Source organism: Streptopelia decaocto (genome assembly GCF_964273445.1).
Source record: "Streptopelia decaocto genome assembly, chromosome: 2".
Classification (NCBI taxonomy): domain Eukaryota; kingdom Metazoa; phylum Chordata; class Aves; order Columbiformes; family Columbidae; genus Streptopelia; species Streptopelia decaocto.
Genome location: NC_138655.1, coordinates 74,953,252 through 74,975,617, shown reverse-complemented (window position 1 = coordinate 74,975,617; position 22,366 = coordinate 74,953,252). Strand labels below are relative to the sequence as shown.

General features: G+C 41.8%; 3 protein-coding genes across 9 annotated transcripts in view; 1 reads left to right on the top strand and 2 right to left on the bottom strand.

The window, feature by feature from the left end:
- The window catches only part of MTRR (5-methyltetrahydrofolate-homocysteine methyltransferase reductase), a 29,472-nt gene extending 26,219 nt beyond the window's left edge, over window positions 1–3,253 (bottom strand). Inside the window, exons 1-4 of one of the 4 annotated variants that reach the window (XM_082045303.1) lie at window positions 3,107–3,205; window positions 2,575–2,737; window positions 1,974–2,109; window positions 638–811 (exon numbers count right to left, since the gene is read on the bottom strand). In XM_082045303.1, coding sequence (XP_081901429.1) covers window positions 638–677 — 40 coding nt within the window. In that variant the 5' untranslated portion in view covers window positions 678–811; window positions 1,974–2,109; window positions 2,575–2,737; window positions 3,107–3,205. Of the gene's footprint in view, window positions 1–637; window positions 812–1,973; window positions 2,110–2,574; window positions 2,738–3,106 lie in introns of all 4 variants that reach the window. The other 3 variants (XM_082045302.1, XM_082045304.1, XM_082045305.1) reach the window with 3 other exon arrangements.
- FASTKD3 (FAST kinase domains 3) overlaps window positions 1–11,202 on the top strand; it is a 225,900-nt gene extending 214,698 nt beyond the window's left edge. Inside the window, exons 1-7 of one of the 4 annotated variants that reach the window (XM_082045306.1) lie at window positions 3,243–3,318; window positions 4,510–5,973; window positions 6,663–6,748; window positions 7,332–7,494; window positions 8,668–8,737; window positions 10,045–10,159; window positions 10,917–11,202. In XM_082045306.1, coding sequence (XP_081901432.1) covers window positions 4,539–5,973; window positions 6,663–6,748; window positions 7,332–7,494; window positions 8,668–8,737; window positions 10,045–10,159; window positions 10,917–11,015 — 1,968 coding nt within the window. In that variant the 5' untranslated portion in view covers window positions 3,243–3,318; window positions 4,510–4,538 and the 3' untranslated portion in view covers window positions 11,016–11,202. Of the gene's footprint in view, window positions 1–3,242; window positions 3,319–3,441; window positions 3,578–3,717; window positions 3,845–4,509; window positions 5,974–6,662; window positions 6,749–7,331; window positions 7,495–8,667; window positions 8,738–10,044; window positions 10,160–10,916 lie in introns of those variants that run through there. The other 3 variants (XM_082045308.1, XM_082045307.1, XM_082045309.1) reach the window with 3 other exon arrangements.
- Window positions 11,203–14,093: 2,891 nt separating this feature from the next.
- On the bottom strand, window positions 14,094–22,053 carry CFAP90 (cilia and flagella associated protein 90; the record flags this gene model as incomplete). Its single annotated transcript, XM_082044572.1, has 3 exons — window positions 14,094–14,273; window positions 18,271–18,387; window positions 21,862–22,053. 3 exons carry the CDS (start codon window positions 22,051–22,053, stop codon window positions 14,094–14,096), a joined length of 489 nt encoding a protein of 162 aa, XP_081900698.1.
- Between the last annotated feature and the right edge of the window lie 313 nt (window positions 22,054–22,366).

Sequence of the window (22,366 nt, the reverse complement as noted above, 5' to 3'; positions counted from 1 at the left end):
TTGCTTATTATTAGATTAAAAAGATATACTTTAAAGGATAGTAGTATTAGTGTTTAATTTGGAAATGAGGCATCTACTTTGAAGAGAAGTCATTTCTCACAACCAAACTTTGCAGGCCAGGCTGCGAAGGACTTGTGGTATTGATCATATGTGCTGTACAGCCTTGATATTGCAGTAATATTGCAACATGCCCAATATCAAGAATCTAGTTTGTAAACAACAGAATAGAGAAACTAGCTTCATGAAAACAAATACTATTTTATTACATAAATCATATTTTCCATTTTAAGTCAGTGCCTGCTTTGGTCAATTTTCTGAGATGTATTTGAAAACAAAACAAAACACAGACCTGGCGAAGTGAAATTATGACAAAAAAAAAAATCTGTTTCTTCTTTTCTGAAATCAGTGTTTTTTGCCTGAATGCCTTTATGCTTTACTGTCCACCATGCCTCTACTTTAGAACACAAATGTTGTTTTGCATTTCATATTTCAAAAAGGAGCTGCCCACACAAGTGCAACTACAGAACTGACTGGGTTCCTTTCTCCTAAAAATAAGAAACCATATTAGAGAAATCATCTGTAGTGTGAAATGCCACTCCCTCCCAAAGTCTTGCAAGCAGTATCCCTACCCATTCACCTGTCCCATGGATGTTTGAATGCGAGAAGTTTTCATTCATGACTTTGACACAGACAGAACACAACAGATGTAAGGACAACTTCAAGAAGCATTGAATAAGAGAGACAAGCAGAACGTCTCTTGCACGTAGATTACAAATGAATCTTCTGTTAACATTTTGTCACTGTTGGTGAGCTGCAGTAAAAGTCAAATACCTAGAATTACAATTTAATAGATTTCAGTTCCAAAATTTGAGATGTTTTTCACATGCCTGGGCCCAGTTTGCTGTACTTCACCTTTTGTTCCCACACAGATTCAACTACAGAAAGCATTCAGTGTACTACCCACACACACTGATTTACAGAAAACTGTATCTAACTAATTTGAGGCATTTGTTTTTCCTGTTCCCTTCAAGGGAAAACAAACATAATTCAACCACAGAAGATGAATGCTGCACTCTGTTGATACAGCATGATATTTTTCCACATAGTATTGTGGAAGGTTTCTCCTATTACAATTCTTTTAAAAGTATACTTGTAAATCAAAAGGGGTAAAAGTAATCAATAGCTTCTTAAGAGTACAGTGCCTGTACCACACATGAATTCCATGAAAAATGTAATTACTAAAAATTTTTAAGGCTTTGATTTATTTTGCTCTACTACATTTCCATTATACTTTTCACTTTATATTTATTACATTATATTACCTAAAAATATTAATAATTGCCTTAAGTTATTTTAAATAAATTCATTTACATAACTGGCTTCATGTGCATGTTCACAGAAGAAAACACACATGCCAACACAACCCACAAAATTATTTTTCACTCTCCTTTTGCAAAAGAAATACAAAGACATTTGATGACACACAAATTATGACAATTCGCATGAAATACAGTTTAAATACAGTTCAAATACCCTCAGATCCCTGTAGTAATACAGATTCATCCTAGTCACATGCTTTGTTTTCACCCTAATTGTTCTCTGTCAGCAGATGGCAATGTCTGACTATAAATGGAGAAAAACAATAAAGATGAAGTGTCATAGCATTACTACATCCTTTCTCATACCTCAGAAAGGAAGAAAGGTAATCAGTTTTCCACTGGACCATGCCATAGCACAGAAGCCTTCTGCACACACAAAGCTGAGGGGTAAGCTGCCAACATCATAACCAGGGAATTACCAACATACTTCAAACAAAAACTCCTTTGATCCTGACTTGATCTAAACTGCACAATTGAGAAGTTTCTCCCTATGACAGCATTTTCTCTCTGTCATCAACCAGAAGAGCTTCATGCACAAACTGATCAATGGGTGCCTGCTTTAGCTTTTAAGAAAGGAAAATTAGCCATGCCTACCTGCAGATGAATACAATCTTAAACCAGGAACACAGCTGCACTCAGATGTACATACTGCCCACACTGCTCTTGCTTTGCTGCACTATACACTCTTCAAAGACAATATGCCGCTTCCACTTTTGTGATATGCGTTCAGCTGAAATAAAGAGGGGGAAGAATTGTAATTCTTGACTATCAAGCTTTTTAAAGAATCCCAGGGTTTACCATGAAACCAAGGATGAAATTCCAAATTATAGATCATCTGATTAAATACTCTGAAAAGTCAGAAAACTAACAGTCCACAAAAGACTAACAGGGAGCCCATTGGCTCCAGATGTCAACGCGTTGTAGGAGCAAACAAGCCACCTACGAATGTCTGGCACAGTTTCACTGAACCGGGTGTGCTAGCCCTGGCAATTATGTAGCTCACGGGTATCCAACTCACTTTCACCGAGGGCCACATCAGCCTCGCCGTTGCCTTCAAAGGGCAGAATGTAGTTTTAGGACTGTATAAACACTTATAAATGTTTATAATCGCGAGGCTGATGTGGCCCCCGGTGAAAACAAGTTGGACACCCCTGATGTACCTGCACTGTAGAGCTAGAGTTCCTAATTCATGTACCTGGTCTGTCAAACAGCATAAAAACGCAAGGAACTCCTGTGGTAGCTTCACATGCTCCTGTGTGGCTTAAAACCGGGCTCTGGAACTGCGCCTTCAAAGCCATTAGGCCATTCCCATGTCATTTTTTTCAGCAGTTACTGGCTTGCTTAGAATCACTTTCACTCTACGACCAAGATAAAAGATAAAAACCACAAAAACTTGAATGAAAGCAGCGGGACACCGGCATGTGAAACCTTTCGCGGCCCAGGGTTTGACCTTCCGTCCAGAAGAATTTGGTTGGACCAGCCGACACCCCGCTGGGAAGGCGGAGAGCTGCCCCTGAGGAAGGACGGGGATTTTAGGGAGCTAAAGCCAGGTCCACATCGGAGGCTTGGACTACGCTGCAGCCACAAAGTCCCCCAGAGAGCCGGCGCCACCGGGCCGGGCCGCACCGCCCCGCGCCTCCCGCTGCCCCTCGCAGCGCCGACCCGCCGCCCACCCGCGGCAAACGCGATCGCTCTCATAGACGGACGCTGGTCTAATCGATACGTACGCGGGGACAAATCCGGCTCCCGCGGCAAAGCGCCTGCGCCAGCATGCGCTCCACACCCGCTCGGGAGCCGCGGCAGCACGCCGGAGCTCGGAGGCGGCCAGGGCGGGGAGGAGTGACGGAGGAAGGCGGTGGCTGCCGGCGCCCGGAGTTACCCGGCAGCGGAGCGACGGAAGTTCCCGGACGTCCCAGCGCCGTCCGTCATGGCGGCTGAGGTGGGTGTCCGGGCGCTCCCGAAGCTCGCCCACCGGCACTGACGGGAGGACGAGGACGGAGGGGGAGCGACGCCCCGGCCCGTGGCAGGCGGCTGTAGGCGCGGGGGCCGGAGGGACGCACCCGGTGGCGCCTTCGGGCCCAGCCCGTCCCTCGCAGCGCTCGGCGGAGGGAAGCGTTGGGCCTGTGAGGGGAAGGGGCGGAGAGGCTCAGCCATCGCCCCCCGGCTGCGAGCCCCCCATGGCGTCTCTCCAGGCGCGGGTGAGGGCAGTGCCCCCTTCTGCTTCCAGCAACCCCGGCTCGCGAGGGAACGGAGGAAAGTTCTGCCGTGCGCAGTTCCTGCCTGGGGAAACGTTCCTTAGGGACACACGGGGCGGGGGTGGCTTGTGACCTGTCACGCAGCTCTCACCGCTCCCAGCAGTTTCTTTGCGTTGCTTTGCCAAAAAGGCCAACAGCATCCTGGCTTGTATCAGGAATAGTGTGGCCAGCAGGACTTGAGAAGTGATCGTGCCACTAGACTCCGCACTGGTGAGGCCACACCTTGAGTCCTGTGTTCAGTTTTGGGCTCCTCATCATAAGAAGAACATTGAGGTGTTGGAGAGAGCGCGAAGGCGATGAAGCTGGTGAGGGGCCCGGAGCACAAGTCTGATGAGGAGCAGCTGAGGGAACTGGGGCTGTTTAGCCTGGAGAAAAGGAGGCCAAGGGGAGACCTTATCACTGTCTACAACTACCTGAAAGGAGTCTGTAGCATGGAGGGTGTCGGTCTCTTGTCCCAAGTAGCAAGTGATACGACAAGAGGAAATGGCCCTAAGTTGTGCCAGGGGAGGTTTAGATTGGGCACTAGGAAAAAGTTCTTCCTAGAAGGGGTTGTCAGGCATTGGAACAGGCTGCCCAGGGAAGTGGTGGAGTCATGATCCCTGGAGCTGTTTAAAAGGCATTTAGACAAGGTTCTTAGGGACATGGTTTAGTGCTAGAGTTAGGTTATATTTGGACTCAGTGTTCTTGAGGGTCTCTTCCAACCAAAACGATTCTATGATTCTTCTCTTTGCATTGCCTTGTGCTGGTGGTTGTGGGAGAGGGATCGTCCCTGTCGTGTCCACCCACTGAAAGATTTTGTTTGTTTTGTTTTTTTCTGCATTGACATTGGTGCTGTTTTCCAAACTGTGTATTTATATATATTTTTATTGTTCTAGGTATGTTTTGAGAACCCACCTGATCCAATATGGCTTTGATTAGCCGAAAAAGTTTCCAGTTTTATTCATCCAGCACACCAGCCAGCAGGTCCATTTTGATGACCCTAAGCAAAAGGTTGAGCTTTTTCAGTGGGCAGCAAAAGCCCCAAAACTGTAACTCTGTAGCCATGAGGATGCTGTGTTTCAGAGATAAATCTCAGCATATGTTTTGTAGAAAAAACCACGTACAACTGCGGATACAGTCTCTTTCTGTTAATGAAACTGTGAATCTCTGTGGAGATACTGGGAGCAGTCCCGAATCTAACAACAGGTGGATGGATGAACAACCATTTTTCAGGAAGCTGAACAGCCTCTGTACATCAAAAGATATTTTTGACTTTCTTAGCTCTCTGGAAGTCATGTCTGATACTATGGCATCAGGAGCCCTGCAGAGGATTTCTGAAGTTGAAGCGGATGACAATGGTCTGAAAAACCCTGAAGGAGTGCTAGAGAATGAGGTTTTCAGGGCGTTGTGCTTCCAGTTTGAATTTGAATCCTCAAAACTGTCAAACACTGGGCTGCTGAATGCATTGCAAGCTTTGATAAAACTTCGTATAGATCCCCAGAGTACACTGATGGCAAGTTTGCTGTCAGAGGGTGAGGAACGCCTTGGTAAAGGACAGTTGACTATTAAAAATCTGTGTGCTCTTGGGGAGAGTTTGATTGAGTTGGAAGGCCCGAGTTGTGCAATGCTGGAACAAATTGTCAACCACATGCAAGATAAAGACATTGAGAAGTGGAGTCCTAGGGAAATTGTGATGGTTTATAAGATGCTGCAGGTGACTGTCAGGGAAAGGGAACCATATCAAGACTTCCTAAACAGACTAAACAGTGTCACTTTAACCATAGTTTCCCAGCTAAGCCCAAAGTTTACAAGCATAATACTGAATTCACTGTTTGTTCTTCATCAGACTCGGGCAGTTCCCTTAGTCACAGCACTGTGTAAACATTCTGTGAAGCTTATTCCATATTTCACAGGTGATGAACTGGTAAATGTACTGGAAGCCTTCCTATACTTTGGACATCGTGAACAAACTTTTACGGAGGCACTGGAAACACATGTCCCCAACTCCATCTTTACCATGCCTCCTCAAACAGTCAGCAAAGTCATGCAGTATTGCTGCCGAAAAATGATCCTTTCTAAGCCCATCTTTGATGCAGTGGCCGAAAGTTTCATCTCTGATGCGGACAGATTTACCACTGACCAGATTGCCGAGTGCATTATACCATTTGGGACTCTTAACTATCTCCCTCCAAGTGCTTCTTCTTTGTTTAGGAAGCTTGAAACCATGCTGCATACTCGCTTTACTCACTTTCAGCCTCACACCTTGTTGAACCTGCTGCACTCATGTGTCCTTATTCAACGTTATCCAGTAAATTTTCTGCCAAAAATATTTAGTCCTTATTTTCTGCAAAAGCTTCAAGGTAAGGAGAACCCATTTGTTATCAGTTACATCTGTCAAATCAACAATAACCTGATGAAGGTGACTGGAGAATAGTGATCAGGAGGCCAAAGATTGTTGCTTACTTGTCACAGTTGCAGTTGTCTTTCAGTTTATGTCATTTACAGGAGTTTGAAAATTGCACTGCACATTCTTAAACATAGATTTGAAATCTGTTCAAAATTTTATTTCAGTTAATCCTACTGCTTTTCTAAAAAATACTGACCCTCTATTTTTATTCAGTATTATCTGCTACTTTCAGATTAAAAAAAAACCCTAAGTGAAACACTGAGATCCTGAGATTATAACTTGGGGCGAGGGGAATGGGATGTTTCTTCAAGACCTCAACTCAAACTTATTCCTCCCTCTAGAACATCCTGCATTACTCAGATACTCTTTTTTTTTTTTTTTTTTTTAAAGACTAGGAGAGTCTTAGCTAAGATCTTGCTAGTTGTATATTTTTTATGTTGATATTTCTATAAACCATTTCATCATTTTACCAACTGCATAATTTCACAACTGATCTTTCTGTTCATTAAAACAATGATCAAGAATTATAATGATCAAGTAGCTGCTCTGCATGATAAACTGAATAGCTTTTCCTAATTTCTGCATGATGGTAAAGATACTTTGTTGAAGGTACACCTGAAAGCCTGAATGTTGTTGTTTCAGCTCAGCCACCTGGTTTGGACAGAATTGTTACCTCCCAGCTAACCCGTCTTTTTCTGACTGTTACCCTGGAGTGCCCATTTTATGAGGTATGGCACATATGAAACCAGAACTGATTTTAACAAAACGTGATAAGGTCATTAGGGTCCTGTTGATAATTAGGTGAAGACTGTCTTCCCCATAAAAACATCTTTTTTCCTTGACAAAAATTAGAAGCATTTCTGCCTGTTAGACTTGATATATTTGTATGTTTGATGGAACTAACTAGCTCTAAGTTGAAGTGCTTTTTGTGTATTTCCGAGTGCTCTTCCAGCAACTGTTCCTTTTTATGTTGGGCTTGTGAAGTCTTGGAGCACAAAAGAGATCAGGCACTTTGATGTTGGCTTGACTGCAGAGGAATGGTAACAGTTGTGCATTTCTCATGAGCAATATGTTCGGCATGACAGCATGGAAGCTCACTGAGGATGTTCTGGTGGTTGTCTTGGGTTTTGTTTTTTTTGATTCGTTTGTTTTTTTTTTACGTTTCCAGCAGATCATACCTCAGACTGTAAGTCTCTCAATAGACCTTGCTTTGAAATGCACAGAATATGTTTTGCTACATTAACGTGAGGTAATTATAAAAACGTTATCCCGTTTTTCTTTTGTTTGATTTGGTTTTCTGTCATTATGTAGGGTCCCAAACTCCTTCCAAAATATCAAGCAAAGGCCTTTTTCACACCTTGCAGTTCTCTGGATGTTCACCTCATGAAAAGGGTGAAGGCTGGATTACTTTATTTACTGAAAAAAAGAATATATTTTGCATCAGAGGTATCAACACCATATTTCTATACAGTTGGTAAGTAACATTTCTTTAGATTAATAATGTGTGCTTATGCTGTCAAAACTTTAGGCTCTGTTATTTTCCAGAAATAAAAACTATTTATTTTATTCCCTTTGTGGGCATTCTAAATTGTACAGATACAGAAAAAGGAAACTGGAATACAAAACTCTTGTAGGAGGTTTGAAATGAGGAAATGTCATTTTCAAAGTCAGAAAGAAGAACAGGGTGAAAAAAGAACTGCACCGTTACCTGGAATTTACACAGTCAGTCTGCACTGAAAATAGCTGCTAACTCTCATGTTCTGTATTTTTACTATAATCTCTTCTTTTACTTATATAGTAAACAATTTATATAATGTAAAGCAAAATGAGGCAATGCCATTTGCCTGTTCTTTCTGCATTGGTGGTGAGTAGAGAAAGGGAGAGCTGGAAGGTGGTTTGCCCTCTGTCCTGCTCAGCTGGTCTGCTCTCCCCTTAGCAAGAACTACTGGCTACATATAGTCACTGGGGGTCTGTGGACTAAAAGAAAGGAGTGAGCAAAACACTGTTCTGTGTGCCAGGAAAGAAAACTGAGAGAATGTAATGATGAGGAAGGGTGTGTGCCCAGGAGGGGTGGATGATAAATAAGGTGTTGAGGGAAGGGTCTCTTGGACCCCATGGACATGGTCTTTAAGGTATTTTCCAACCAAAATGATTCTATGATTCTGTGATATCGGAAAGATAAAAAAAAATATCAAGAGAAACAGATGATTCCAGAAATATTCTGCGTTTTAACTTCCACATGGGGTTGAAGTTGGCAGGGTTTAGGTCCAAAGCTCTGTTTGCAAATTGACATCTATAAAATTAGAGAATTAGTGAAAAAAGATAAAGGAGCAGAGAGAGAAAGAACGTCTGTCCCCAAAGCTCTCAAAATTCCAGAGGCCCTAGCCAGCCCAGCATTGGTTTTTAGTAGACTTGGAATAATACTTTATTGTTAGCATTATGAAAGGCTAAAATGTTACTAATTATCATCATTTGTGTTAAATACTTTCTACACATCTTTTGCAAGCCTCTGTGATTCAGAAAAAAGTATTGTGATAGCATTTTTGTTATTTTATAAAACAAGGAACTGTAAGAGGATGAGAATTACAGCAAACAGCTTGTTATATCAAATAAGTTTTAATGTTACTTTTCTTTTTATTTATACTAGATATTGAGATTAAATTAGATGAAGAAGGTTTTGTATTGCCTGCTGCCCAATGTGAAGAGGTACACAGACGGTAAGGGAATAAAATAAACCACTGATAAAATATTGGTTAATATTGACAAAGAGCATCCAGGGTGAAACTCTGGCAAAATTTAAGCTAATTGGAGTTTTGCCATTGACCTCAACAAAGTTCAGGTTTCACGTTGTAAACACTGGCCAAAGGATGAAGTTGGCAAAATGAACGATCTGTACTTTTTCCTTATCGTTTTACCTCCTGACTATACAGTATAAGACAATTAGTCTCTGTACCCAGTGACAGTCAGGATCAGTGATCCTGGTTTGGCTTATAGAAATGTATTTTGATCTTCTGTAATTCATTTTCAAATTCAAACCAAATTAATTCTAAGTGAGCATGTCTGCATTGATTCAACACAGTTTAAGACAGTTTGATTTCACAATTTTACTTCTGTAAGGAGTCCAGTGTAATGAGGATATTTGCTACAGATGTTTTGTTTAATTGAAAAATTCATAGGTGTTTAAAAAATATGTTAGACAAGGATTATTTTGAGAAACCCTGGATATAAACTTAAGCAACCTGCCCGTGTGGCATTTGCAACTGCACTTCTGTGGGTAAAGCAAAAGTCTTTGAAAAGGTTATTTTTTCTCCAGCTTAACCTTCACAAGACTCACAGACCAATATAGGTGCTTTCAAAAATCCCATCCTTAAATATTTAAGAATCAGCTTTGATTTTTTTAAATTACAGCTTTCATGTGTAAATAAGGTCACAATATACCTAACATATTGAAAATGTAAGCAACTTTTGTCAAGTGGGTATTAATTTTGGTTTAAGTTCATGTGATTTTTATCACCAAGTAGAAAAAAATCAGTTATAATCCATAATGCTGCCAACCATATGTACAGCTTAAACTTTAACAGATTTAGCTTAACCTTTAAGTTAAACTCAGACAGTTTTAACAGGTAGTAATACATTGAATGAATTTAGCTGCTGGAATGTTTTCAAGCTGAGACAACTATTTTGTATGTTTTTACTCCTAGGAGAATTCAAAATAGCTTACTAATAGTAGCATTAAAAATATCAAACTCTTATTAACTTGTATGCTGATTTTTGTTCACAGCATATAAATAAATTTTTCAGATCAGTTTCACTAAGCTTCAGCCTTTCCCCCTCCCACCCTTAAGTTGAGTCATTTAAATTGTCCTGAACTAGGTTAACTCCTATCCCACAACACCTAATTCTAGGAGGTACTAGGGAGTAAAAGGGGAGTTACTGTCTCAAGCTTCTTAGGAACTGCAGTTGTTGTGGTAACTAAAGTAACTGATGGGTTTTTTTTTGATACTACACTTGTGCTTGATTCTAGAATTGCCCTCTGTGTCGATGGTCAAAATAGATTTTGCATTAATAGCCACAGTCTGTTGGGAGAAGAAGCTATTAAACAGAGACATCTTCAGTTACTTGGTTATGAAGTTGTGCAGGTAAAGTCCAAAGACAGGGTTTTGCTTTTGCTCTGGCTAACAAAACAAGTGAAAAATTATTATTTTATAATGCTTAAAACTGTAGTTGCAATTACTTCCCAAGGCAGATGCAGCCTTGTCCTTTCTAAATTATTTCTCTCTGCCTAGCTTTTGCATTTTTGAGGGTGTTACAGAAATTCCTTTTTATTTATTGGATATGTTAGTGTTTTCTGCCAAATAGTGGCTGCTTGAAAGAGTACTCTGCAGTGATTAAGGTTCAAATGAAAATATTGTCTAAGACTTCAGCAGAGTTGGGAATTTTAACTAAATACTTTTGTTCAAAAGATCTGAATTTGGAGTTTAAAAAGAAGTGGTTAAAAAAAAAAACAAACAAGAAACTCCTTTGTATTGTAAATAAAATTTTCACAACAGAGTATATCTTTTATTTTGCCTGTTGAATGAATAGGGTATTTTTATCTTCAAATGTACTTTGGACCAAAACAGTCACTTTTAGATTTTTGAGATTTCCTTTTCCATTTACAATCAATTATCACATAAGACTAACTCCATTATATTAAAGTTAGTTTAAATTGTAATTTGTTTTACAATAATCTCTATGCACGCAATTTACAGATTAATAACATGTTTAGGGTTAACTGCTTAAGTTTGTAAAAGAAAAATATTTTATATGTAATTTTACATCTACTTAACGAACGTCCGTCTTACCCAGTTGTTTATTAAAACGTATTTCTAGCAATCATTTCTGTTTCATTTCCAGATTCCATTTTTTGAGATAGAGAGTCTACAAAATTGCAGAAAAATGGCAGAATATCTACACAAAAAAATCTTTCCTCATACATATGGGCTCAGCTGCTGACACTGGAGAATAATAGTAAATCACAGGTTGACCTCCTGTACTATAAATTGTAAATATTGTGCATGAAGAACAGTTCTGTTTTCTAACTATCTCCACCAAAGCTGATTTTAGGTTCTGAATGTGAGACCTTCCAATATTTGGAGCAATTGACCTGTAAAGAATAATAAAGAGCAACATATTTTCTTAAGATTTGTGTGAACATTTATTATACATTAAGAGATGTACGTGCCAGTCAGTGCTGTGTTTCTTTTGTATTATCTCTGGTGCTAACTCGCAGCTACAAATGGGCAGATGTGACTATTCAAGGATACTGGCTGGTGCTTAATGTACAGAATATGCCATGCTACCTACCAATCAGGGATTTTCTTGACAGTATAAAAACAAATTGTGCACTTTACTCATAGCTGTTCATGTGATTTCCCAAGTGTTTCATAAAACTAAATTTTGCAGTAGTTGCACATGCCGTATTGGCTTATTGCTCATACTTAAGAGATGTAGAGTGCCGTTCACTAAATGGCAAACAGAAAATGAGTTCTTATTAATAAGATTCACTTTACTTTGTAAAAGAACAGCTGCCACAGGGTAGTGGATTTGCAGAGCTGTCTCAGGGGGGCACCCTAGGTTCTGGGTGTGTAGTATTTGTAGTATCGTCCTCGGTGGCAATTGTAGCTAAGCTGACTCAACGGAGTCATACATGCACTCCAGAGTTCCTTCAGTTTACAGCCTGCCATTCAAGCCTAAACTGAAACTCCTCATGCTCTGAAGCCCAGAATGACTATGTCCTGTGCAGTCCTTCGCTATGCGTGAGTATACATGCTGGGAGAAGGGTGGAATTGAGAACCAGAACCAGTTACCACTTCAGCTGGAACACGCGTGCCCTGACTTGAATTAACATATTGCTTTACAGATGGATGAAGGGAAAAGAACTGATCGTATAACGTAGACTTGATAAACTGCCATCTAGAACACATTTTCAGGTTAGCTTGTGCATCCTGTCCTGTGAGGAATTATTATGAGTAGCAAAGCAGAATTCCTAGCATGACCTGGTTTGATTTAACTGTTGTGATTTGATACAAAAGAGGTGAAGCTTTTACATCTTTTTACATTCTATATATTTCACCAGTGGATACAGAAAGTGGCCATTTTTTCCTTCCAAGGCTACAGTTAATAATTTGTGAGAAAGTGAAGGACAATGACTGAAATGTATTTACAGACATTTCTAAGGAACTTCTCCCTAATACAGAAGAAATTGTCACAGTGTTCTTTTGACACTAACCGAGCACTGGAGAAGTCAACCTCTCAGAACTGAGTAAGAAACAAGTAGGTGAAAAACCTTCGAAAGTGAGGAGGGATGAGAAGGGACTGAAAGAGGAGGGGGTAACACAAGCAAAGAAACGAGGGTAAAACTGACAGTGGTGTTGACAACTTCATCCACAGTGCAAGTGAACTGGTGATGCTTATTTCTCACACAAGCCAGAAGGTGGTGGTGTTCTCAAACAGATCTGATTTCTCATAGTTTTGCCAACACAGATGGTTTGTAAATATAGTAAGACTGCTTAGAAGAAGTAACTTGTACTGGCTGTCCCAAACTAAAAATAACCTGGCTAGAATATGGCCACGTTCCATCTCATTCTTCAGGGGTAGACATTTGTTATTGATTTTCGAAACTGCATTCTGGTATTGTTAGAAAACATTTCCTTCTCACTTTGTTCTTATTGTGATTCATTTCATGCTGCTGGATTTGTTTAATGAGGTATTTATTGTTGAAAGTAGGAGTTACTGCCCTCTTGCCCCTAGCTCATTGAATATAAAGGAACTTGCAGGTCATGAATAATGAAAGTAATAAACACCTCATGGAATGGGCTGCTCTGTGTGCTCTACTTGCTACATCATGCCGAACAAGTGCCACTGATTGCTTAATTTACTACCTAACCAGGCCCCAAATAAAGTTCTTTCGTTTTACTATTTTTCACTAGGAGACTCACTGTGTTCGCAAATGATACAGGTTTCTGATGTGTAAGTACCTGACAGAACTCCAGCGTCAGTCAAAGCTGTGGACTTGCAGTCCTTGTTCCGGTATCATCAGTCAGGCTGTTGTTCCATTCTGAACAATAGTGCCTCAGCTTAAACAACAGCAGGATCAATGGCTCTGGAGAACCAAACTGATGCACACCCTGCAGGAGATATTCCTTTTCCCAAAATTGCCTTATAACTTTAGTATTCAGTGAGAATACAAGGCACTAAATGTTTAAGCAGGTTTAGACATTTACTCTAAACATGGTTTTTAAAACAACTACAGCTCAAATCCTTGTGTTTTTTCCATCCTTTCTACCAAACTAGTGCTTGTTCTCCTAGTATAATTTTTTTTTTGTTTTGCTTTTGTTTTTGTTTTTGTTTCTGTTTTTTAGCATTGGGTACAGAAACAAAGATTATTTATATTGTGAAACTTTTGACAAACAAATCAATCCCTCAGACACCATTTGTGTGGTGAAAGTCAGCAAACAGATGTCTGAAATCAGCTAAGCCCAGATTTTGTCTATTTAAATGCTAAGTACTCAGAAGCTGCCTTTTAACCTGACTTTCACTTGAAGTCTACTGAAACTGCTAAGTGTTTGTCTAAGTGAGATCATTTCTTTACTTGCCCATTTTGGAAAATCTGGGTTGAATCCCCATTTCAGCTGTTGTGCAGATAACACCTAGCAATTTTGTAGCAACACTGTAAGGATTAAGAAGTTGGTGACCACTGATGCCTTGAACAAGCTTGTCTAAATGTTAAAGTCTGTGAATAATTATGTAGAAGCACTGTTGACCCAACAGGTCTCACTTCCAGTGTTGCTACCTAAAATGTTCAGCTCTTGCTGATGCCCTTCTTCATGAGACTTTTATGAGACTGTAAGGAGAAGACATGCACTTGCAGTAGCATGAAGAAAAGCAGAGCTGCTATTTCATCCTATTTTAATCCAAATCATTCCCATTAACTAAAATGTAGAGGAAAAGGCAAAAGCACTGTTTTGCTTTTTGATGTGAGGTGGGTTTTTCTCTACATAAATGTTGCTGGTAATGACAGGTACGAGAGGCTTAGGATGGCTCCAGGCTTGAAGGAGGTTTTTCCATTAAGCAGGTGACACCATTTGTCCTGTAGAGTTCTGCCTGCAAGCGATCAATCTTTACATGTTCTCTTATCGGCTGCTCTAAGGGCTTATGTACACGTCTCCCATATTCTGAAGATGACAGAACAGCGACAGGTCTTGCCATTTCCTGTGAAAATATAAAATTCTCCTTACAAGAAAGTCACAGAATGAAAACTTGGCAGTTATCTACTGCTAAATGTGCTGTGGCCAGGGGCAAAATAACAGACAGAAGTGTACAGCATCTGCTATACAGATGTGTATTTATTTAGCAGGGTTCTGCACTCTTACTGTTCCATCCCTGACCTAGTTTTTCATGTATATCAATAAACCATGAATGTATCACTAGATGACAAGATGATAAGAGATGGACCTCAGCCATGAGTTACTGTGGACTGATAATTTTTTACTTACAGACACACGGGCGATTACCATGTGATTACTGGCAAGCTAAATGCTATGTTACTGGAAAGTGGCACAGATTTTCTTTTAATCCTTATTTTTCTTGTGCACTGACTTGCATGATTCATTTAAAAAACAAGATTTAATTTGTATCCCCTGTTACAGGAACACATCCCCTGCTTGCACAATTCAGTGAAACCACTGCATTAAAAAAATCAAAGCCTAAAGAAAAACTAGGAGGAAGGTCTAGTCCATGCAAGCTTTCCCTGAAGGACATAAAAACATATACTACTGTATTTTTGTACAATGAAAGGTTTTACTAAAAATGCTTGTAGCTGTAAGACTACAGAAATAACCACTCTGCAATGATGGGAAGTGGACTTGGTGAAAAATAACCTGAGCAAGAAAAGATGATTTTAAGCTTGTTCTTAGTAAACTGCCCTTTAAGTGACTGTGCAATCAGCATGTGCAATCTGCAGTTCCTTCCTGTGCTACAGCAATGGGGAGCTCTGGAGTCAGAAGGGAAAGACAGGATTTGTTTGTTGTACTTTCCCTGGCCAAAGGTCTCAGATTTATCAGGCTGCTTATGCATTTGCTCGCTGGCTAACACAGTAAACCTCGGTCCCCAATGTGTTTACCTAGTCTTAATGATTTAAATAATACCTACAAGTAGAATCAAAATGCAGGCACCACACCACAGTTCAGGTGCAAATAAATGAATTCTTTGCTACAACAGACGTGAGTCTGAGCCACATCAGCACTTACGAGAGAACCCGTGAAGCACAAGAGCCACTGCATTTCCAGTGGGGACACAGGTGGGAGCACAGATCCAAGGGGTCTCATAGCAGGGCAGTCAGATGTGAGATATTTCCAGACTTGCGAGTAAAAGTAGACCTGAGATTCTCAGGAAGATTTTGCAAACCCTTTTTTTTTTTTAACAAAAACCAACCAAACAAAAAACCCCACAAAAACAAACAAAACCAACCAACCAACCAACCAAAAAACCCAACAAACCAGAAAAGCCTATTCCATAACAACCATTCATCCCTCAACTCTCCCTTAACCCTTCTTGCCTACCTTGCTCCACCTCATTAAAAGCTATTCACTACATCAACTTATAACCCCACCAGAATAAAAATCAAGTCAAGAAGTGTGGCAGGCACAAATAAGACCATTTCCTCCCCACACCCAGTTGGGGATAAATATTGAAAAAGGAGAAATGACAGAATCTTTGTACCATCAAAAAAGACTTTGCTAGCGATACAGGGTTTACAGTGCTAACAACGAGCAACAGTATGTAATTTTGATAGTCTGTGTTCCCTTTCAGTAAACGAGATTCAGTTTCCAGCATCCTTGGTAGCACAGTACTGACTGTGCGCAGTGGCATTTCATCTTTGTGGGTTCGGCATTCAGCAGATTTCAGATTTTCCAACAGTTGGCTGGGAAGCGTCCCGCTGCACGCCTCCGCAGCGTGTAATTCCAGCACTGTTAACGCCTGGAATCAGCCATGGCAGCCTTGTGCAAACACTCTACTGCAGTCACCCTGCTACGTGTAGCTAAACCAAGTATCTGTAGCTGTACTGTTGGATTTCTTGGGTGCACCCAGGCTCCCTCTGCGGTAAGTCAAGGACTTACTTGCAGTGGTCGTTTTTTTTTCCGCTTCAAGGAAATGAGTGACCTGTGGTGGATTCAGCCCGTCTCCCTTCAGTGTTATACTACAAATATGCAAATCACGGCCTTTTTATTTTATTATGTTTTATAATATAGTTGTTATTATTATATAAAGTCTGTGAGGGCCACTGGGGTAATTAAAGAGTGGGAGTTGAGTATGTGACCTGCACTTAGTTATGGGTAAATCCAGTGTTGGGTGTCATCACGTGCGGGAGGATCATGTTGTAACATTTAGCAGCTGTGGGTCTGATGTGACTCCATGCTAATTAAAGGGCTGGATTAAGGGACACCTGCTCAGGCAGAGTCCCTTGCATGCACAGTCCAGCAGAGCTGGTATGAATTCTGCATATAAGCATTTGCTTAAGGAAACAAACTGGAAGGAAAGTGATTTTTGCTGACACTGAAAAGACACAAGAACTCAGTAACAAACCTTAACTCTGCATTGATAAACTGTTTATACACAAATTTCCCAGCTGGAGGTTTGCCTTGGTATTGGGGGAGTAGGGTGGCTTTGTTTTGTTTAAATAAAAATGAACATTTTAGTTGGAGCAGTCATTTACATGGCTTTTGGCCTCTCACAGACTGGCAGTTGAGTTACTAGGCATGAGCAGGTGATGGTAACGGGCACTCTCAGGATTCCTTTGGGAGCACCTAATACTCCCTGCACAGTCTGGTAGAGCTGAAGGACACTATGGTATGGCACTGAAATGTCTGGAATATATAGCTGCTGTGAGAGGAGTGGCCTTTGTCCAGAAATCTCAACAGTTTTATTACACAGCAGTTATGGTAATTTTAACTTTTGTCTCTCTCTTCCTTCTTCCATGTCTATCATACATAATCATCAACATAGGCAGCCATTCCTAGCCTAGCCACCACTTTACACACCACAAACCCACCAGGATTTTGATGCCATTAAGACACAGAGGTTGCATATCATTTGGTTTTTGACAGCCTCTGCCTCTGTGTGTATGTGGGTGTATAAATATAAGGGTATATATAGACACAATTATGTATGTATGTGTATTTTTCAGATGCCGCATGGAAAATACGTATTTATATATATTATAGTATCCCTGTTTTCAAGACAGCTGTTTAAAAACATGGCTGCAGACTTCCTTAGCTATCAGGCACCACACCAAACCTGCTGGCTTTCACTGCTTTGGTCAACCTTTCCCAGGTATGGCCATGGTCTTCTGAATGACCTCTCCTTTGCACCAGCTCCCTATGAATTTCCTTCCTGCAGGGCAATCTGGTCTAAGCAGCTCGGGAGACTTGGGCTCTCTCAGCAAGTGCTGGCATAGGGAGGGTGGATATCACAGGGCAGCAACTGAATCAAGGCCCCTGAATCCAGTCCTTTCAGAGAAGAGTTTTCATTAGCATCATGGAAATATTAATAGCTGCAGGACCACCTGAACTGCAAGTGCGACCAACGGCGACCAATGACAGAACCCGAGAGAATGTCAGGAAGATGTGCCAGGGGAGGTTTAGGTTGGACATTAGGAAAAGGTTCTACCCCCAGAGGGTGGTGGAGCACTGGAACAGGCTCCCCACGGAGGTGTCACGGCCTCAAGCCTGAGAGTGTAAAGAAGAGACTGGACAATGCCCTCAGACACATGGTGTGAACTGTGGGGTTGTCTTGTGCAGGGACAGGAGTTGGCCTCAATGATCCTTGTGGGTCCCTTCCAACTCAGGACATTCTATGTTTCCATGCTCGAGGGGCACAGATCGTTCAGAAGCCACTCTTAGTGACCCTGAAGCTTTGAAATAGAGAGTTTGCCTCTCCGTGTGTCCCCCTCTCCCCACGCTTTAGCTTAAATACAGCTTGTCACCTGGAAATCTATAGGATGCCACAGAGCAGGAGCTGACTATGGTCTTCACTGCCTAATGCCTTCTCCCAAACCTCCAGGCCAAAGACAATGACGTCCTCCTCCTGATGCCTTTGCAACCATATAGGCTGCGTTATAAAGGGTAAAACAATGCCTACAGTCTCCAGCTACGTCAAAAAGTACAAAATACTTTTAACAAAGATAATTATTAATTAATCAAAGGGTTACCTCCTCGTTAATGTTAAGACCACGACTGCTTGCATGTCCTCTGTCACATCGGTGAAGTTTTTCGTTGTAACCCTCTGATCTGTTAAAAATGGCATCATAAGTGGAAACATCTCCTGTCTTGAGAGAAGGAGAAAAAAAGCCTAATTCACAGTATTGCTTAACTTTACAGGTTACAGAATATATGTAGTCAAATCAATACTTAAACAGTGCACATACAGCATTAGATGATGACAACTGTAATATTACTGAGACACCATCAGCAAGTTTGGGTCAGCCCTTCAGAATAGTCTGCAATAAAAATACCTAATGATACAGGACATGTTTTCTTAAGTCTGTTCAGCTCGTGGCAATTTACCTATTTTTTTTTTCCCTGTGATCTGTTGTTACATTTGGAAATTTAACTGCTTTATTTGTTTTAATTTTTTAACTTTGTATTCTCCTTCTTGAGTTCATGAACTTGTCAAATGACCTAGCACTGTAATGTAAAAGGAAAGCAGAGAGATTCAGAATTTATTTGGAATGAAAAAGACAAAGGTGTCTTGCAGTGGAATCACCATTTAATTTCTTATTAAAGAAGAATTAAGAAGAGTTTAGACACATGCCACAGTGGTAATCCTGTGATCCAATAATATGCATGTATCTATCACATATGAAAATACAGCATACCCCAAGCCAGAGCATTACTGTATTTATGGTTGACATAGTTGCATCCAAATATGCAACATTAAAGATCTGATCTGCTAACAAATTCATTTGTGAAATCCAACCAAGTTCTTTCATCAGTGGAATCAAAGGGATATCAAAACAAAAAAGTTTTCAAGGAAAGAAAAGCAAAATCCACTGTTGAAAGATGCTGGCAGTTGTTAATGAACATCATTAAAAGGTCCATATTCTGGTAAACATGTCAATCAATCAGTGATTTTGTGCATGGCTGACTACAAATTTGAAAAATTGTGCATTTTGTTGGGCTTTCTTTTTTTACCTCATTTTACCTTGTGCCCAATTTAGCCTTGTAAAACTCTTCTGTTTTGACTCTTACAATTTATAATGCTATCCTCCAAAACTAGTCAAGTCAGGGCAGGTCAAGGAGGCTATAAAGGTTCCATTAAAAGGAAACTGTACCTAAGAACATTACTGAGGTGTTGCTGTAATCACAGGCTTCATTTGCAAGGCTATCTCCATTACTTGGTTCTGCCAAGAGGAGAAGCGGTTTGGTATTTAACCTTCTCATCCCTTCATTTCTCAGAAACCACCAAGCCTCACAGAATTTCAGGCATGTTCAAGATCATCCTGCATCTGATTTGCCATCTCTGTTGTTGTTGTTGTTGTTATTATTATTATTATTATTATTATTATTATTATTATTATTATTATTATTATTATTATTATTTCTGTGCTTCATTGCTTGTCCTTTCTTCCCAACGCTACCAGTTTCATTCAGAATTTTGGTGGGCATCTAATTTGTGCTCACCACTGGGAATGTTATTTGCTTCTTTGTTTTTATTCACGTAGCATTATTTGTCCATTATTTGTTACCTGTATCAGAGCAGATAACTCATTCTTTCTGGAACTCACAGACAGGTAGCCAGCCTGTTAAAAGCTAGCCCCGTCCCAGATGACCTGTTTAAAATCTCCTGTCAGATGTGTAGAGAAAAGACTTTTGTGCTCCATATACTGATAACTTTTTGCTGCTGTTTCTCTTTGTTGTTAAATGCTGACTTAGTTGGCTTAGGTGGTGGTGTTAGGGAGCTGTTTCTTAAAGCATCAGAGCAAGTGATTCACGGAGAGAAGACAATAAATTTGCACTCAGAGTGGGCACCCTCTGTGTACTAACACTAAGCACTTTGCAAACATTCATTAATATTCCAGACACACATAAAATAGATAATGGCTTTCTCCATGGCACAGAAGAGGAAACACGATGCAAATTGGCTACAGTAACTTATGTAAAGCAATCGGGAGAGCAACTGTCAGCCAAGAGATTAAATAGCAGGAATTCTGGCTTCTCGCCACGTGTTGAGCACGTCTTCCTCTATTTCTCTCTGCTTCAGACTCTGACACACAGTTGATTTTAGGTATTTTAGCTAAAAAAAAAAAAGAATTTCCCTTTCCTGGATAAATAAAACATTTCAAATGGTTTAATTCTTTAATTGTGCAGAAGACTGGGTCGAATCTGCTTCCTCCCCTGTGGCCGAGGCTTGTTCTGTGAAGAAACCCATTACATGGCTGTTATCACGTTTTGTTTCCATGCCACTGGAGCAGCACTTTCCACAAACCAGGTCATCTGGAGTGTGAAAGCAGACTTTATAATGTAAGCAAAAGCTCTACCATATGGTTGTTAATTCCATGCATGTTGGATAGGCTGTGAGCTCCGCTGGCCCCAAGTGCACCAGGCCAGGCCCCTGACCTGCCCTACCCTGACTCTTCTTGGGCTCTCCCCCATGTTTTGTTAACTGTGGCACCAACTGTGCCCATTTACCTTTGGGTCAGAGCACCTTCTCGATGTAACATTGAAATAGACATGCAAAGAGTCTGAAATCACAAATCCATCTGGCTTTTAGCAGGGCCACCGAGTCAGTGCAGGGGATTTGCTGTTCCTTTAATGCCCGGCGCTGTGCTGGGATCTGCACCCTGCCCAGGGCCACACGACCCGCGAAGTCTCACAAGTTGCTGTTCACACACGGATCATCTGGTCCAACCTTTCTGGGCAAAAGCACAGTCTAGATAAGATGGCCCAGCACCCCGTTCAGCTAAATCTTAACAGTACAATGTTGGGGAATCCACCACTTCCCAGGGGAGGTTATTCTATCGGTTGATTTTTCTCATTGTGAAAAATTTCCCTCATCTCCAATCAGAATTCCCCCAGGAGTAACTTCTACCATTAACCCTCATCTTTTCTATTGGACTCCTTGTACAAAGGGAGTCTCCATCCTCTTTGTAGCCACCCTTTATACACTGGAACATATTGAGGGCTGAGCCCTTGCAGAGGGACTGAGGACAATGTCATAGAATCACAGAATCGTAGAATCATTTCATTTGGAAGAGACCCTCAGGATCATCAAGTCCAACCATAACCTAACTGTAGCACTAAACCACGTCCCTAAGAACATCGTCTAAACACCTTTTAAACACCTCCAGGGATGGTGACTCCACCACTTCCCTGGGCAGCCTGTTCCAATGCCTGACAACCCTTTCTGTGATGAATTTTTTCCTAATATCCAATCTAAACCTCCCCTGGTGCAACTTGAGGCTGTTTCCTCTTGTCCTATCACTTGCTACCTGGGAGAAGAGACTGACACCCTCCATGCCACAACCTCCTTTCAGGTAGTTGTAGACAGTGATAAGGTCTCCCCTCAGCCTCCTTTTCTCCAGGCTAAACAGCCCCAGTTCCCTCAGCCACTCCTCATCGGACTTGTGCTCCAGGCCCCTCACCAGCTTCATCGCCCTCCTCTGCACTCTCTCCAGTACCTCAATGTCATTCTCATGACCTCACGTTGCGTGGAAACCCACGGAAAAGGCTTGGCCTTGCAAGGCTGCCCTGCCCGGCCCGGCCCTGCGCCGGCTCTCCCCCCGCTCCCTTCCCTCCCTCACCTTGCCCACCCGGTGGAAATAGCTGAGCTCCGGAGGCCCTTCCCGTCTGGCCGGGATGTGGCTGAAGGCGGAGAGGGCGGAGACGGGAGGCTGCCGACCCTTTGCCGCCGCGACACCGAGTGCCTCCTCTGCCCCTTCCGACCCCACTGCGCCCGGGGCGCCCGGCGGCGCCGGCGGGGCGGGAGAGGCCATGCTGCCGAGCGGCCGCCGTTACCCGGCAACGCGAAGGGAGGGCCCGGGCGGCGGCTCCGGGGCGGTCTGGGGGCCCGTGGCGCCGCGGAACGGGCTGCAGAGGCGGGGAGCACTGGGCCAGGCCCCTCCCGGGCGCGACCCGGAGTCTGAGGCAGCCTGATAGAGCACACAAGTGTGCCCTTGGGGGCAAGAAGGCCAGCAGTATCCTGGGGTGCATCATGAAGAGTGTGACCAGCAGGTCGAGGGAGGTTATCCTGCTCATCTGCTCTACCCTGGTGAGGCCACATCTGGAGTACTGTGTCCAGTTCTGGGC